Source organism: Rhinoderma darwinii, chromosome 4 (genome assembly GCF_050947455.1).
Source record: "Rhinoderma darwinii isolate aRhiDar2 chromosome 4, aRhiDar2.hap1, whole genome shotgun sequence".
NCBI lineage: Eukaryota > Metazoa > Chordata > Amphibia > Anura > Rhinodermatidae > Rhinoderma > Rhinoderma darwinii.
Genome location: NC_134690.1, coordinates 33,378,839 through 33,396,843, shown reverse-complemented (window position 1 = coordinate 33,396,843; position 18,005 = coordinate 33,378,839). Strand labels below are relative to the sequence as shown.

Here is an 18,005-nt window from a genome sequence, read left to right as displayed (position 1 = left end):
TAGATATGCACACTTGTTTGATCTGAGCATGCATGCTTATGGGGAAACGGAAGAAATAGATATATCACCTGAACGCGTGTTGTGCCGACTATCTTGTGTGTATAGTTATGGTATCAGAGACTTGTAGCACCCTGCTATGATTTGTCATGGGGAGAGTGGTGAAGGCCCCTGGATGGTGAAGGGCATTTGCCCATTTTGCCTCCCCTATAATCCAGCTGTGGTTTGAGGGTATGTATGTGTTTTAACGTCCTTCTGTTTTCCGTGTCCTTTTCTTTGCTGGGTCTTCAGGATTCTCATGGCTTCTGTGATTGCATCCACCCATCCATTTGTTGTCCTCTTCTTTTCCCTGCTTTTCTTCTGGGCATAATTATGTTTTCCAATGAATTGTTAGTTTTCATATTTTTTATGCATTTATGCTGCAAGGTTAAGTATGATTTCATGATAAATTTTGTATTTTTTTTAAGATGTGTGTTCAAGAAAGTTTGTGAAATTATCAGGAACTTTCATCTATAGCTCAACTCTATCAAGCCAAGGAGGACCCAGCTGCTTTTTTCTTATACAATCTGGCTACAAGGTACATATTAAATATCAAACAAACATCTGTTGTATTAAATACTTTTCCTGAACAAAAGCTTATTGGCTTTGAGCTTACACTGTTACTTCCTTCTCTTCCATCCCAGGTTTCCCTGCAGCTCAACGACATCAATATCTTATCATCTCCTGACTGTGATGATGCCTACATTAAAGTCTATGATGGAGTCAGTAAATCATCGCGTCTTCTGCTGGACAAGACATGTGGAAGCAACGTAGTTCCCCCTCTAATTTCATCCGGATTTTACATGCTGATAGAGATTGTGAACAACCAGCCATCAGTTGAGAGCACATTTAGTGCTTCCTATCAATCAGGTAAGTGTCCTCCACTGTTCAAATCCACCTAAACAAAAACATGCTGGAAAAATAACTACCAAGGTAGCAGGCATGGGAGCTGCTATGTGGCCCAGCAGCTAAGGGTTCCACACAGGGGCTTAGATATAGGGGATGCAGTGGTAGCAGTTGCACCCGGACCCTGGAGACTGAGGAGGCCCAAAATCCCCTCAGCCACATAAGAGGACACCAGTATTATAAATTATATATGGTAGGTGGGGGAGCTGTGAAAGATTTTGTATTGGGGCCCAGAAGTTTCAAGTTACGCCTCTGGGTCCACCTCCACTTATTGGTGAGGTGCAGTAAGTGATCGCTGTGGAAGAGTAGGGGCAGTGCCGGCTCCAGGTTTATGTGGGCCCTTGGGTGACAGACTTAGTAGGCCCTTTTGTGGGGGAACTCATGGTGGCAGTAAAATGTCAAACGTCACTTTGTGCCCCCATATAGACGTTAGGCCCTGTTTATGCCCCAATATAGAAGTTAGGCCCCCTGTTTGTACCCCCATAAATTTAGCGCACTCTGTAGATACTGCCACACAGCCCCGCTATCAGGTAGTTCCACACAGCCCCTTCTCCCTGGTAGTGCCACACAGCCCCCCTCACTGGTAGTGTCACACAGTTCCCTCCCTGGTAGTGCAGCCCCCTCAGGTAGTGCCAATCAGCCCCCCTCCCAGGTAGTGCCACACAGCCCCCCTCCCAGGTAGTGTCACACAGTCCCCTCCTCTAAGGCAGTGCCACACAGCCCCCCTTCCTGGTAGTGCCACACAGCCCCCCTCCCAGGTAGTGCCACACAGCCCCCTCTCCTAGGTAGTGACACACTGTCCCCCACCCTGGTAGTGCTGCACCGCTCCCCTTCCTGATAGTGCCACACAGCCACCCTCCCTGGTAGTGCCACACAGTCCCCCTCCCTGTAGGTAGCGCCTTTGGGGTTCCCTGTAGGAGTGCAATACCCAGCCAGAGAATTGCTGACCCTTTGACTGGGGATTCCTCTCCAGGAGAAGCCCCTGATGTCACTGTCCATATACAGACAGTGTTGTCAGGGGCAACCCCAGAGCTATAGTCCTGGGCAGAGCGCTACTAGTACTCTGCCTAAGGAACCATGCTCTGCTCTTGACGTCACTGTCCATATATGGATAGTGATGTCCGGAACAGAGCTTAAGTCCTGGGCAGAGCGCTAATAAAGGCTCTGCTCCAGTACTCCAGCTCTGGGGAAGCCCCTGATATCACTGTACATATACGGATACTGATGTCAGGGGCAACCCCAGAGCCAAGCGATACTAGCACTCTGCCTGGGACACTGCTCTGCTCCTGACAACACTGTCCATACATGGACAGTGATGTCAGGAGCTTTCCCAGAGACAGAGTCCCGCAGCAGAGCTGCTAGCACTCTGCCTGGGACTCCTTCTCTCCTCCTGAGATCACTGTCCATATATGTACAGTGATGCCGTGACGACGGGGCCCCACAAGGGTAGTGGGCCCTGCAACTTGCCCGGGTTTGCCAGGTGCTGACGCCGGCCATGAGTAGAGGGAACGGCAGTGGAAAATTAAATGCAGAACATTCATCCACCAAAGAAAGGACGAGAAACACCGGAGACCACTGAGGACTTCATGTCGTGAACTCACTTCCTGCTGAAAGTAGTCATGGTAAAGTGGGACCCCATTTAAAGTTTTGATATGAGACCCCATAACTCTGTTTTACACCCCTACTTGTTCTTCTGGATTATTATAGACAAGAAAAAGTGGCTACTATGACTTTTTTTAAACTTACACACTAAAAAGTTATGATTTAAACAAACCGAGAATGAACACTAAGTCAAATTCTTTTCACATAGTGAAATACGGAGAGACCTTCGTGGCGCAAACCGGGATTGTGAAATCTCCAGGATTTCCTAATATATATCCAACCCATCTGGACGTTGTATACAGCATCATAGCCCCTGAAGGATATACGGTAAAAAGTTACATCTCAAAGGCTGATAATCTCTCATGATTTTCATTAGGTTTGAAGTGCGACTGGACATTTACATCACATTCCAAAAAGTACAATCCCACATTTCTGATTGACTCAAGATATTTGTTGTTATCGATGCAGTCTGTTTATCATAATATTAGATATGAAAATAATGTCAATGTTGATTTTACGCAACAAAAATAATTGTTTAAAGCATTGCTTCTCAAACTGTAAGTTGGGCCTATACCCAGTTGCACACAACCGAGTGCCACTCGGACCATATTTCATGGCATCCGAGTGGCACCCGATAATTTTCACTGACCTATTCACTTAGTGGGTGAATGGGGTCCGTGAACACGGACCCGACGTTCCGATCCATGGAAAGAGAGAACATGTCCTATCTTTCCACGGACGGGACTCGGGCGGCACGACGGTCTTGTGCAAGGGCCCTAACTGGTGAGGTGCCATACAGTTCCTTACAGGGCACTGCATGCCTGACGAACACCCCAGATTCCACAGGACAGGAGGGAACTTCTACATTTCTTCTTGTGGCAAAAAAGGCCGGGAGCGACTGGGTACAGTGACTGATAATGGGCACTGTGGCTTACATGTGGGCGCTGTGTGGCCTTTTATCCAGCACACTTTCCACACTACATCCATATGCCCATATTTTGGTATGGATGTCGACCACTAGTGACGCCCACTTTTTGAGAAGCAGTGGTGGCTTAGTCAAAATATTAAATTGACAATCACCCCATTGTACTGTATTGTAATTCCACCAATCCCAGACTCACGCATACATCCTTTACATGTTTGTTTTTTTTACAGGTGGTTCTAAACTTCCTATTTTTTTGGATTCAAAATTCACCAAAATGCATCCCAGAGTATTTGATAATTAGAGATGGTCCGTTAACCACATCCCCAATCCTGGGCACGTATTGTGGACGTCTTGAAAACATACAGGTGGCGTCTACTGGCAATATAGTACTTCTACAGTTCCACAGTGGGAATCTTATTGCATATAATGGGTTTTATGCAAAGTATAATTTTGGTAAGTGAGATCAGATATTTATTGAACCACGTTGAGCAGTTTGCAAATTATTTTACCAGCCACTGTCATATTTCAGACCTTACTGACCACACAAGTATAGCTGTATGGGTATTGTCCTTTCCTTGTACACCAAGGTTGAGGCCATAAAATGTCAATGACGTAAATGGGTTGCCTAATAAAGACAAGTCCTTGTCATATACCCTATGAGGACCTCATGGAGTGGGGTTCCTCACTTGGGACTCTTTATGAGCCAGAACAGAGCACAGATACAAAATGGAAAAGGGGAACACACTTTACCTGATCAGATACAAATAGATCATGCTTTATCCCACAGTGATAGTCATTTGTGGAAAACCTAGATAATAATTCTTTGACGTGCATATGTCCCTAAGTGATAAAGGTAACCTGTAATTACAAATAGGACAGAAAGTGAAATAGTCAGACATTTTTGAGGCTATGGACAACCGTTTTAGGTTATTGAACTATTTCCAAGTCTAAAAACTTTCACTGCTCCCCCCATGTTTGTAAATCGTGTGTATATTAGTATACAAAGATAGGGTACACACCTATTCCTAGGTAGAAATACCTGGGAACAACAGTTCATACCCACCCTGGGAACCAGAAATACCAATGAATTGTGTTAGGGTGTCTACTCTTTTGAACGGACGCCATATCTCTACACTACAACAAATGTTGTCATTTTGGTTACTGACTATAGTTTTATTAAAGAGCATGCCTGGTTCCCCCGCAGATCCCAGCTTATTCCTGGGGGGTCCAAACAGCAGGACATCCTATGATCAGCTCATTAATTGTGGACCCTTCTAGCAAAAAGAGATTGTCCAACGTGGACAACGCCTTTAAAAATCCATTCTGTGCCAATATTGGTTGTTCACTACCAAAGTCGCCGACCTGCCTGCATGGTTCCTAATTATTCTAAAACAATTCATGCTAAAGAATGAGTAAAATTGTATTGCACAGGGGACCTGAACTCTGAATACATTCCATTGGCAAACGCATGCATCTCACTTATATGTATATTTTATAGTGATGTGTATATATATATATATATATATATATATACACACATATACATATACACACATATTAAGAACCTTGTAGAAAAAGTGTCATTGTACATGACAAATATTTGGAGAATACTGTCTGATTGCGTTACATCTCACCCATCATAGGTTTCGGTATTTTTTGCACTGCAATAAAGCCGAGCATTTCTTTCTTCCCCTGCAGTGCCAATCAGCTAATATGCAGGATGGCACCAGGACCGTACGATCCTTAGAAGAAAACCAAGATTAGGATATACGAAAAGGAATGTTCATGTTTAACCTTTTGTTTTTTCTTTATAGACAGTGGTAATAAATTCTTAATATAATAATGTAATGATCTTAGTTTACAATGTATGTAACATTCATATTGTATGTGGTGTTTACATGAATAAAGGGGGTCAAAAAGTTTATAAAATATGCTTTTTTTGATAACACTGCAGTTCCAGATTGTGCTGTAGTTGGTAAGGACACCCTCAACGGGTCACCTGTAGATGGCATTGAGCACATCATCATGTACATACTGAACCTGTCACCAGCATTTCACCTATTGAACTCTCCTCACCCCTCTCTGGCCGCTCCTATCAAAAGTTCATTGCCGTTATCCCCTCTCCTAAACTCCTCCTCCGACTGTAAATAACGGTCTGCAAACATTTTGCACCTTTTATCGTAATAATCCGGTGTCCCTTTGTGCGCACACCCCAGATGAGGACATCAATGCAGAAGCGCAGGATTTTGTGTGCTGGGGAAGGCGAGGAGCTGTCAATCAAAAGTAGGGAGGGGCAGTGAACTCGTAAAGACTTGAGGAATGAAGATATGACTCTTTTCAAACGAAGATTTGACTCTTTTATGCTCATTAGCATACGGTGTGGGAACACTAAAAAACTGAAAGGGGCAGTCTCAGGGCAACAGTCTCTGTCCATATGCAGGGCCGTATTTGGAGTTTGTGCTGCCCTAGGCACTTTTAGGGCTGACGCCCCCGATAATGCAGCTTTTCCGCTGTCTTTACACTAAGTGTGGACATACCCTAAAATAAATGCTCAGTGCTACCCCACTAACATTCTCTCCCCTGCACCCCAAATGAACACTGGGGCTTATTTCCCCTATTATTAACCCCTTTAGGACCCAGCCTGTTTTGGCCTTGTGGCACAGCTGAATTTTTCAAATAATGTGTCTCTTTATGTGGTAATAACTTGGGAATGCTTTTACCTATCAAAGCGATTCTGAGACTGTTTTCTCATGACATATTGTACTTTATGTTAGTGGAAAAATTTGATCGATAAATTCAATATTTATTAGTGAAAAACACCAAAATTTAGAGAAAATTTTAAAAAATTTGCATTTTTCTAAATGTAAATGCATCTGCTTGTAAAACAGATAGTAATACCACACAAAATATTCACTAGTTAACATTTCCCATTTGTCTACTTTATGTTTGCGTCATTTTTTGAACGTCCTTTTATTTTTCAAGGACGTTACAAGGCTTAGAACTTTAGCAGCAATTTCTCACATTTTCAAGAAAATTTCAAAAGGCTATTTGTACAGGGGCCAGTTTAGATCTGAAGTGGTTTTGAGGGCCTCATATATTAGAATCCCCCAATAAATCACCCCATTTTAAAAACTGCACCCCTCAAAGTATTCAAAACAGCATTCAGAAACCTTTAGGCGCTTCACAATAAATAAAGCAAAGTAGAGGGGAAATGTACAACTTTCATTTTTTTTTTTGCCAAAATTCATTTGTAATACATCAATATTTATTGCCCAGATTCCGCAGTTTTTAAAAATATCCCACATGTGGCCCTAGTGCGATAATGGACCGAAACACTGGCCTCACAAGCAAAAGAGCATCTACAGGATTTTGCAGCCTGCTTTTTTTTACAGGGTGGGCCATTTATATGGATACATCTAAATAAAATGGGAATGGTTGGTGATATTAACTTCCTGTTTGTGGCACATTAGTATATGGGAGGGGGGAAACTTTTCAAGCTGGGCTGTTGACCATGGCGGCCATTTTGAAGTCGGCCATTTTGTATCCAACTTTAGTTTTTTCAATGGGAAGAGGGTCATGTGACACATCAAACTTATCGAGAATTTCACAAGAAAAACAATGGTGTGCTTGATTTTAACGTTACTTTATTCTTTCATGAGTTATTTACAAGTTTCTGAACACTTATAAAATGTGTTCAAAGTGCTGCCCATTGTGTTGGATTGTCAATGCAACCCTCTTCTCCCACTCTTCACACACTGATAGCAACACCGCAGAAGAAATGCTAGCACAGGCTTCCAGTATCCGTAGTTTCAATTGCTGCACATCTCGTATCTTCACAGCATAGACAATTGCCTTCAGATGACCCCAAAGATAAAAGTCTAAGGGGGTCAGATCGGGAGGCATTTCTTCTGCGGTGTTGCTATCAGTGTGTGAAGAGCGGGAGAAGAGGGTTACATTGACAATCCAACACAATGGGCAGCACTTTGAACACATTTTATAAGTGGTCAGAAACTTGTAAATAACTCATGAAAGAATAAAGTAACGTTAAAACCAAGCACACCATTGTTTTTCTTGTGAAATTCTCGATAAGTTTGATGTGTCACATGACCCTCTTCCCATTGAAAAAACTAAAGTTGGATACAAAATGGCCGACTTCAAAATGGCCGCCATGGTCAACACCCAGCTTGAAAAGTTTCCCCTTTCCCATATACTAATGTGCCACAAACAGGAAGCTAATATCACCAACCATTCCCATTTTATTTAGGTGTATCCATATAAATGGCCCACCCTGTAGATTATATTTTAGGCACCATGTCAGGTTTGAAGAGGTCTTGTGGTGCCAAACCAGTGGAAACTCCCCAAAAGTGACCTCATTTTGGAAACTAGACCCCTCAAGGAATTTATCTAGTGGTATAGTTAGCATTTTGACCCCACAGGTATTTTTCTATAATTATTGGAGTTAATCTGTGAAAATGAAAATCTTTACAAGGAATAAAGAAGAAAATGCACCCCAACATTTGTAAAGCATCTTCTCCTGGAAATACCACATATGTGGTTATAAACTGATGTTTGGACCCACCGCTGGGCTCATTTGGATTTTGGAGCGCAGATTTTGCTGGATTGGTTTTCAGTGCCATGTCGAGTTTGCAATGCCCTGGGGGGACCCCCCAAAATTGACCCCATTTGGGAAACTACACCCTTCAAGGAATTTTTCTAGGGGTATAGTGAGCATTTTGACTCCACAGGTTTTTGCAGAATTTAGTAGAATTAGGCCGTGAAAATGAATATCAACATTTTTATCCCCTAAAATGTTGAATTTTTTCATTTTCACAAGGGATAAAGGAGAAAAAGCCGCCCAAAATTTGTAACGCAATCTCTCCCGAGTACGGCAATACCCCACATGTGGTAATAACTGTTTTTTTTATTAGAAATTAATTAACCTTTGCAGGACTGATCCTTTTTTGCTTTTCCATTTTAGTTTTTCACTCCCCTCATTCCAAACGCCGTAACTTTTTTATTTTTCCATCAATAGAGCGGTATGTGGGCTTATTTTTATTCCGGAGGAGATGTAGTTTCTATTGACACCATTTAAAGTACTATATAATGTACTGGGAAACCGAAAATAAAGTTTGTAGCAGGTTGAAATTGGAAAAAACTGTGATTCCTCCATTGTTTTTTGGGTTTCGTTTTTACCGCTTTCACCGTGCGGTAAAAACGACAACTTAACTTTATTCTGCAGGTCAATACGATTACGGTGATACCAAATGTGTATAGTTTTTTTTATATTTTACTACTTTTACAAAGAAAAAACTATTTGTTAAAAAAAATAAATTGTTTTGTATCAACACATTCTGAGAGCCATAACTTTTCTATGTTTTGGTCGATTGAGCGGTGTGAGGGCTTATTTTTGGCTGTAGTTTTTATTGGTATCATTGTTTGGTACATACAACTTTTTGATCACTTTTTATTACATTTTATTTAGAGCTTTGGTGACCAAAAAACAGTGATTTTGGCGTTTTAAATTCTTAAATTCTTTATTTCTTACGGTGCTCGTTATGCGCTATAAATGACAGTTTTACTTTATTCTGCGGGTCGATACGATTACGGCGATACCATATGTATATCGTTTTTTTATGTTTTGCAGCGTTTGCACAATAAAGTCACTTGTTTATAAAATAATTTCTTTTCTGTGTCACCATATTCTGAGAGACGTAACTTTTTTATTTTTCAGTCAAAAAAGCTGTGGGAGGTCTTGTTTTTTTGCAAGACGGGATGTAGTTTTTATTGGTACTATTTTGGGGTACATGCGACTTTTTGATCACTATTTATTCTATATTTGGTGGGGGGTGACCAAAAAATACTGATTCTAATATTGTTTTTCATTTATTTTTTTCGGTGTTCACTGTGCGAGAAAAATAACATCATAGTTTGGGTCGTTACGAACGCGGTGATACCAAATATGTGTACTGTGTTTTAACGGTTTCATTTTTTTCCTATAATAAAGGACTTATTATAGGAAATTTTTTTTATTTTTTTTACACTTTTGTAAAACATTTTTATTAACTTTTTTTTTACTTTTTACACTTGCTTTTTTGACCTGCAGCTCTGATTGCTGCTAGAATATATTACACTATGTAGGTAGTGTAATGTATTCCAACTGTCAGTGTGACGTCACAGTCTCTCGGACAGTAAGTCTACGAGGACCAGCCAGTGGTTCCCGATGCACATTGTCATAGACACTGTCACCGACAGTGTGCATCGGGAACGACACAGTGACCTCCTGTCACTCTGATTGGTCCTGATAGGCTTCCATACATGGCAGACACAGAGGCCATTGTTTGGCCTCCGGTCACCATGCTAGCCATCGGCAAACCTCGCGATTTCATTGTGAGGTCTGCCAATGTGCTAGAAACCCCTAAAATGCAGCGATTGCAATAGATCGCCGCATTTAAGGGGTTAATTGCCGAAATCATCGGAAATGAACCGCTGATCGGCAACAGTAGAGTGTCAGCTGTCGGGGACAATTGGCCTCCCAGTTCCCGATGCACTTGTCAGAACTCAGTAGCGGGGCAGTGGCTGTATCAGACAGCTGCAGCCCCGCTCTCATACATTCATGTGTTACAATACTGAGCTGTGCGGCCGCACAGCTTAGTATCGAAATACATGAAATAACGGTATCGAACCGTTTTGGGGTCCACGGTATCGAAACAGTATCGAAGTTTCGATGCATCATGCATCCCTATCCAGGACATGTATACTCTTTGTGTATATAGCTCTAAGGCCACTTTCACACCCAGTATTTTGCATTATAAGCCAAAATCAGGAGTTGGTCCAAAACACAGAAGACGTGCAAATATTTCCATTATACTTTTTCTATTCATGTTCCGCTTCTGGGTTTGGCTTATAAATAGTAATGCAAAATACTGACCAAAATCATGCAGTGTGAAAGTGACCTGTCAATCAATCTGCTGAACTCATTCCCTTTATTTCTAGAAAATAATATCAACAGTTTCAGAAACATCAGATTAAACAGTGAGTATATAAGACCCTCCACGGACAGGGATATTCTCTAGTCCAGGACATGTATTCTGTATGTGCTATCAATCTGTTTAACTCATTCCTTCCCTTTTTCCAAGACATTAAAGAGGCTCTGTCACCAGATTTTGCAACCCCTATCTGCTATTGCAGCAGATAGGCGCTGCAATGTAGATTACAGTAACGTTTTTATTTTTAAAAAACGAGCATTTTTGGCCAAGTTATGACCATTTTTGTAATTATGCAAATGAGGCTTGCAAAAGTCCAAGTGGGTGTGTTTAAAAGTAAAAGTCCAAGTGGGTGTGTATTAGGTGCGTACATCGGGGCGTTTTTAATACTTTTACTAGCTGGGCGCTGTGAAGAGAAGTAACATCCTCTTCTCTTCAGAACGCCCAGCTTGTGACAGTGCAGATCTGTGACGTCACTCACAGGTCCTGCATCGTGACGGCCACATCGGCAGCAGAGGCTACAGTTGATTCTGCAGCAGCATCAGCGTTTGCAGGTAAGATCGACTTACCTGCAAACGCTGATGCTGCTGCAGAATCAACTGTAGCCTCTGGTGCCGATGTGGCCGTCACGATGCAGGACCTGTGAGTGACGTCACAGATCTGCACTGTCACAAGCTGGGCGTTCTGAAGAGAAGAGGATGTTACTTCTCATCAGAGCGCCCAGCTAGTGAAAGTATTAAAAACGCCCCGATGTACGCACATAATACACACCCACTTGGACTTTTACTTTTAAACACACCCACTTGGACTTTTGCAAGCCTCATTTGCATAACTACAAAAATGGTCATAACTTGGCCAAAAATGCTCGTTTTTTTAAAATAAAAACGTTACTGTAATCTACATTGCAGCGCCTATCTGCTGCAATAGCAGATAGGGGTTGCAAAATCTGGTGACAGAGCCTCTTTAACATCAAACATTTTCATTAGATAACATCAAAACATCATTAGTGAGTATACGAGACCCTCCCCCCATTCTTCAGTCTATGATATGTATTCTGTCTTTGTATTATGTATATAGCTATGTCAATGAATCTGTTTAACTCATTCCTTCCCTTTTTTTCTAGACATTATCATCATCAATTTTCATCAGACATTCGCAGCATAACATCAGGACATTATAACATCATTAGTGAGTATACGGGACCCTCCCCAGACAGGGGCATCCTCCAGTCCAGGACATGTATTTGTATGTATTTTACATGTCTTTGCATATATATTTATTTATAAGTACCGTAAATCAATCTGTTTAAAGCGGTTGTCTGGGCATGGGGCGGTTTTCCATACTGATGACCCATCCACAGGATAGATCATCAGTATATGATCGGTGGAGGCCCGACACCCGGACCCCGCACCGATCAGCTGTTCCGTCTGCCTCCGGGCACCAGATTTTATGCAGTAAATGGTGTCGGAAGCAGATGGCTCCGGTCACAGTATAGCGGCCGTGCTGCAGTACTGCAACCCTGTTCCTATTCATTTGAATAGGAGCAGAGCTGCTGTCTTGCAGAATGGCCGCTATACTGTGACCGGAGCCATCTGCTTCCGGCACGGACATCCGGTGCGCAGAGTCAGCCGGAGCAGCTAATTGGTGCGGGGGTCCGGGTGTCGAACCTCAACCAATTATATACAGATGACCTATCCTGCATACATAATCAGTATGAAAAACCGCCCTGTGCCCGGACAACCGCTTTAACTTATCTCTTCCCTTTTTTTTTTATAGACACTAACATCAATAATTTTCATGAGACATTGGCAGCATAACATCTTAACATCATTAGTGAGTATAAAAGACCCACCCCAGACAGGGGAATTCTCCAGTCCAGGACATGTATTCTGTCCTTGCATATACTGTATATCTATAAGTCAACCAATCTGTATAACTAATTTCTAAAAAATTTTACTATATATTAACATCAATAATTTTCATTAGACTTGGCCAGCATAACATCAGAACATCAGAAGTGAGTATACGAGACCCCCCGCCCCAGACAGGGACTTTCTCCAGTCCAGGACATGTATTCCGTCTTTGTATTATGTATATAGCTATAACTAAATTAATCCGTTTAAAGGGGTTGTACAGGCACAGGGCGTTTTTTTTTTTATACTGATAACATATCCACAGGATAGATCATCAGTATATGATTGGTGGGGGTGCAAAACCAAGACCCTGCACCGATCAACTATTCCAGATTCCTCTGGGCTCTAGATGTTATGCAGTGGCAGGTGCCGGAAGCAGATGGCTCCGTAAATTGTACAGCGGCCATGCTGCAGTACTGCTCCTATTCATTTGAATAGGAGAAGATCTGCAGTACTGCAGCATGGCTGCTATTGTTGACTGGAGCCATCAGTACACAGATAAGCAGCAACAAGTTGTAGCATAAAGCAGAGACGTGGTCAGGGATGAATTACATTTCGGTACACAAATAAGCTGCTACAGTTTGTAGAGAAAGGAACTAGACTACAGGCAGGAACATCAATGGTCTGACACTCAGGAAGGGCAAGGGACAGGTTTATATAGTAAGCCAAAAGAGTGAGACCTAAAAGGCATTAACCCCTATCAGCACCAGGACGTAACTGTCCGTCCTCGCGGGAGGTTACTTCCCGCACGAGGACGTACAGTTACTGAGTTGGTCCCGGTGCACACTGTCGGCGACAGTGTGTGTCAGGGATCATTACTATGTATATTGTCTGAAAAATATTATCCTCACATATATGTATATACATTTCAGTTCTTTGTGTAATATACTGATATATATAACAAGTTCTTTGTTCATGTCGGACACACCTATGGAAGACACCGCCCCCTGGAATGCAAAGAGGAGTGTGGAGAAGAATGTATAGGAAAAGTTACAGCTGGGGAGCGAATAGAATTTAAGCAAGTCACACATCTATAGGGAGGGGCATGTGTCTTCTCTGTGTGTGTTTCTTTGTTCTGAATAAAGTTCAGTTCCTCCTGGCTGACATTGAAGCTGTACCTCAGACATTTGTGTGGTGTACTTCTCTCCAGGCATGCCTTCAGCTTTCAATTTACAGAGGTGGTTATTCGGTGTGAAATACGGACCTGACATGTGCACCGGGAACCGGGAGGTTAGCTGTCGCCGACAGCTGACACTCCCCTCTTGCCGGCCAGCGGTCCTTTGCCGCTGATTTAGGCGAATTAACCCCTTAAATTCGGCGATCGGGTGCAATCGCCGAATTTTAGGGGTTTCTAGCATATCGGCAGACCCCCGTCCGAAATCGCGGGGTCTGCCGATAGTTAGTATGGCAAACGGAAGCCAAACAATGGCTTCCGGGTCTGCCATGGACGGAAGCCCATCAGGACCAACCTTCGGCTGGTCCTGATAGGCTTCCTGTCAGAGTGACAGGAAGTCACTGTGTCGTTCCCGATGCACACTGTCGGCGACAGTGTGCATCGGGAACTTGGAAATCAGCTGTCCCCGACAGCTGACACTCTCCAGTGTTGCCGATCAGCGGCTCATCGCCGCTGATTTTGGCAATTAACCCGTTACATGCGGGGCTCGATTGCGATCTCCGCATGTAGCGGGTTTGCAGCGCATCAGCAGCCCCCATGCAATCGTGGGGGCTTCTGATGCTTGTGATGGTACCTGGGGGCCAGACAACGGCCCCCAAGTCTGCCATGTATGTCGGCCTATGAGGATCATCCTCTGCTGATCCTCGTAGACCAACTGTCAGAGTGACTGTGACGTCACACTGACAGTTGGAATACATTACACTACCTAGGTAGTGTAATGTATTCTAGCAGCGATCAGTGCTGCAGTGTAAAAAGTAAAAAAAAAAGATAATTAACAAAAATATAAAGTGTAAAAAAAAGTAAATAAAAATGTTTTATAAAAGTGTAAAAATAAAAGGTTTTGTTTTCCTATAATAAGTCATTTATTATAGGGAAAAAATGAAAACGTTAAAAAAAGTACACATATTTGGTATCGCCGCGTTCGTAACGACCCAAACTATGAAACTATAATGTTAATTTTTCCGCACTGTGAACGCCGCAAACAAAACGGAAAACTGTCAGCATCGCTATTTTTTGGTCACCACCCCTCCCAAGATATAGAATAAAAAGTGATCAAAAAGTCGCATTTACCCCAAAATGGTACCAATATAAACTACAACCCGTCCCGCAAAAAACAAGACCTCCCACAGCTTTTTTGACGAAAAAATTAAAAAGTTACGGCTCAGAATAGCGTGTCTCAGAAAATAAATAATTTTATAGAAACATTATTTTATTGTGCAAACGCGGCAAAACTTAAAAAAAACTATACACATATGGTATCGGCGTAATCGTACCGACCGGCAGAATAAATGAAAACGTAATTTATTGCGCACGGTGAACGCTGTAATAAATAAAGAATTTAAAGCGCCAAAATCGCTGTTTTTTGGTCACCTTAGCTCTAAAAAAGATCCTGAGGGGCCAAAATGCTCACTATACCCCTAGAAAAATTCCTTGAGGGGTGTAGATTCCAAAATGGGGTCACTTTTGGGGGGTTTCCACTGTTTTGGTCCCTCCGGGGCGTTGCAAACCCGACATTGCACTGAAAACTAATCCAGCAAAATCTGCGCTCCAAAATCCAAAAGGCGCTCCCTCCATTCTGAGCCCTGCTGTGGGTCCAAACATCAGTTTACGACCACATATGGGTTATTGCCGTAATCGGGAGAAATTGCTTTACAAATGTTGGGCGGCTTTTTCTCCTTTATTCCTTGTAAAAATGAAAAAATTCTATGTTTCCACAGAAAAATAGGTGATTTTCATCTTCACAGACTAATTCCACTAAATTCTGCAAAAAAACTGTGGGGTCAATATGCTAACTATACTCCTAGAAAAATGCCTTGAGGGGTGTAGTTTCCAAAATGGGGTCACTTTGGGGGGGGGGGTTTCGACTGTTTAGGTACCACAAGACCTCCTCAAACCTGACATGGTGCCTAAAATATATTCCTAAAAAAAGGAGGCCCCAAAATCCACTTGGCGCTCCTTTGCTTCTGAGGCCTGTGTTTCAGTCCATTAGGACACTAGGGCCACATGTTGGATATTTCTAAAATCTGCAGAATCTGGGCAATAAATATTGAGTTGCGTTTCTCTGGTAAAACCTTCTGTGTTACAGATTTTTTTTTATTACAAATGAATTTCGGCAAAAAAAATGAAATTTGTAAATTTCACCTCTACTTTGCCTTAATTCCTGGGAAACGCCTAAAGGGTTAAAATACTTTCTGAATGTGGTTTTGAATACCTTGAGGGGTGCAATTTTCAAAATGGGGTGATTTATGGGGACTTTCTAATATATAAGGCCCTCAAAATCACTTCAGAACTGAACTGGTCCCTGAAAAAATAGCCTTTTGAAATTTTATTGAAAATATGAGAAATTGCTGCTAAAGTTCTAAGCCTCGTAACGTCCTCGAAAAATACAAGGACGTGAAAAAAAATTATGCAAACATAAAGTAGACATATGGGGGATGTTAACTAGTAACTATTTTGTGTGGTATTACGATCTGTTTCACAAGCAAATACATTTAAATATAGAAAAATGCAAATTTTTTAAAATTTTTGCTAAATTTTGAAGTTTTTCACAAATAAATATTGAATTTATCGACCAAATTTTTTCACTAACATAAAGTACAATATGTCACGAGAAAACATTCTCAGAATCGCTTGGATAGGTAAAAGCATTCCGGAGTTATTACCACATAAAGTAACACATGTCAGATTTGAAAAAATCATCTGTGTCCACAAGGCCAAAACAGGCTGTGTCCTAAAGGGGTTAAAGGAAAGGAATCCAGAGAGGCAAAAGTCAATAAAACCGACACAACAGATTCAGCAGTGGAGCTGTCCAACATCCCCTATAGCTCAATGAGAAGAGCTGCTGCCTCGGACACAGGAGTTTTTGGGTTTGAATCCTGATATAGTCTATAGCTATAAGGCCACTTTTACACAGTATCTTTCTTATTATTTTGTATTAGTATTTATAATCCTAAACCAGGAGTAGGTTCAAAACTTGGAAGAGGTGCAAATCTTTCCATTTTACTTTTTCTATTTATTCTGTTTCTAGTTTTAGCTTTAAAAAAACTGAAGCAAAATACTGACCGAAATACTGCTGTGTGAACTGACAAATGACCTGTCAATTAATCTGCTTAACTCTGTCCCTTCTTTCTAGACAATAACATCAAGTGTCATGGAAAAAAAAACATCGGAATAAAGGGTGAGTATAGGAGACCCCCACCAGACCAGGCCATTCTTGTCCAGGACTTATATTCTGTATGTGTATTATGTGTATATTGTGCATATACCACATGTGTATATACCATAGCTACAGTCAAACAATTTGCTTAACCCATTCCTTTCCTTCTAGACAATAACATCAACAATTTCTATCAGCTATGTGCAGCAAAATATTAGAAAAACATCAGAACATCAGTAGTCAGTATACGAGACTCTCCCCAGTCAGGGACATTTCCCAGTCCAGGACATGTATTCTGTTTGTATTTTATGTCCTATAAAGATATAAGGCCACATTCACACAGCAGTTTTTATATATTATTTTGTATCAGTATTTATAAGCAAAAACCAGGAGTTGGTCCAAAACATGAAGTTACAAATCTTTCCATTATACTTTTTATATTTATGTTTTGCTTCTGGTATTGGCTTATAAATACTGGTGGAAAATAATGACCAAAATACTGCCACGTGAAAGTGACCTGTCAATCAATCTGCTTAATTCATTGCCCTTTTTCTAGATAATAACATCTACAGTTTCAGATATGGGCAGCAAAGAATCAGAATGAACAGTAAGTATCTGAGACCCTCCCCAGTCCGGGACAGTTATTCTGGATGTGTATTATGTATATAACTACAGTCAATGTGTTTAAGTCATTCCTTCCTCTTTTTTCTAGACATTACCATCGATAATTTTCATCAGATATGGACACCAGAACATCAATACATCAGTGAGTATGTGTCAACCGTGTGACTGGCATCCTTTCAGAAGTCGTATCTGTGTGCAATAATAATACTAAGCAGCCACCCCCTCGTAAATAGTAGGTGTGAGTGTGGATATTCTTCTGGTTATAACGTATGTGTTCTTCTACAGGTCACCATGAAGAACCATCATCACTTTTTAATACGCGCAATTTGACATCTTATAAAAAGGAAAAACGCAGAATATAACTTTTTTATCAACAAACATTGAAAAGTCAACAAAGACTTACTGGATCCTCGAAAGGGAAAGAAAGGATTTTATTTGAGGCGGCATATAGGACATCAAAGCTATGAGACAACATGTAGAGCCCGAACATCAATCATCATCAGCGGCAATACCTTTCCTAAATTTGGCACCTGGATTTAGTTAATTCATTATTATTATTGCGGAAATTAAAAAAAAATATTTTAAAAACTCTGTTCTTCTGTTTTCTCTTTCACCTTTCACTTCATGTGTTTTCTGCTTGATGGGTAAATATACAGAGTTATGAGGCTGAGGAGAGGGGAGAGTC

At 41.4% G+C, this 18,005-nt stretch overlaps 1 protein-coding gene across 1 annotated transcript; it reads left to right on the top strand.

Annotated features, from left to right (window-relative positions):
* Positions 1-686: 686 nt before the first annotated feature.
* On the top strand, positions 687-17,615 carry LOC142760382 (bone morphogenetic protein 1 homolog). The gene is made up of 6 exons (XM_075863565.1): positions 687-906; positions 2,753-2,871; positions 3,700-3,922; positions 17,253-17,303; positions 17,409-17,466; positions 17,606-17,615. Exons 1-6 carry the CDS (start codon positions 840-842, stop codon positions 17,613-17,615), a joined length of 528 nt encoding a protein of 175 aa, XP_075719680.1. The 5' UTR covers positions 687-839.
* The last annotated feature ends 390 nt before the right edge of the window (positions 17,616-18,005 follow it).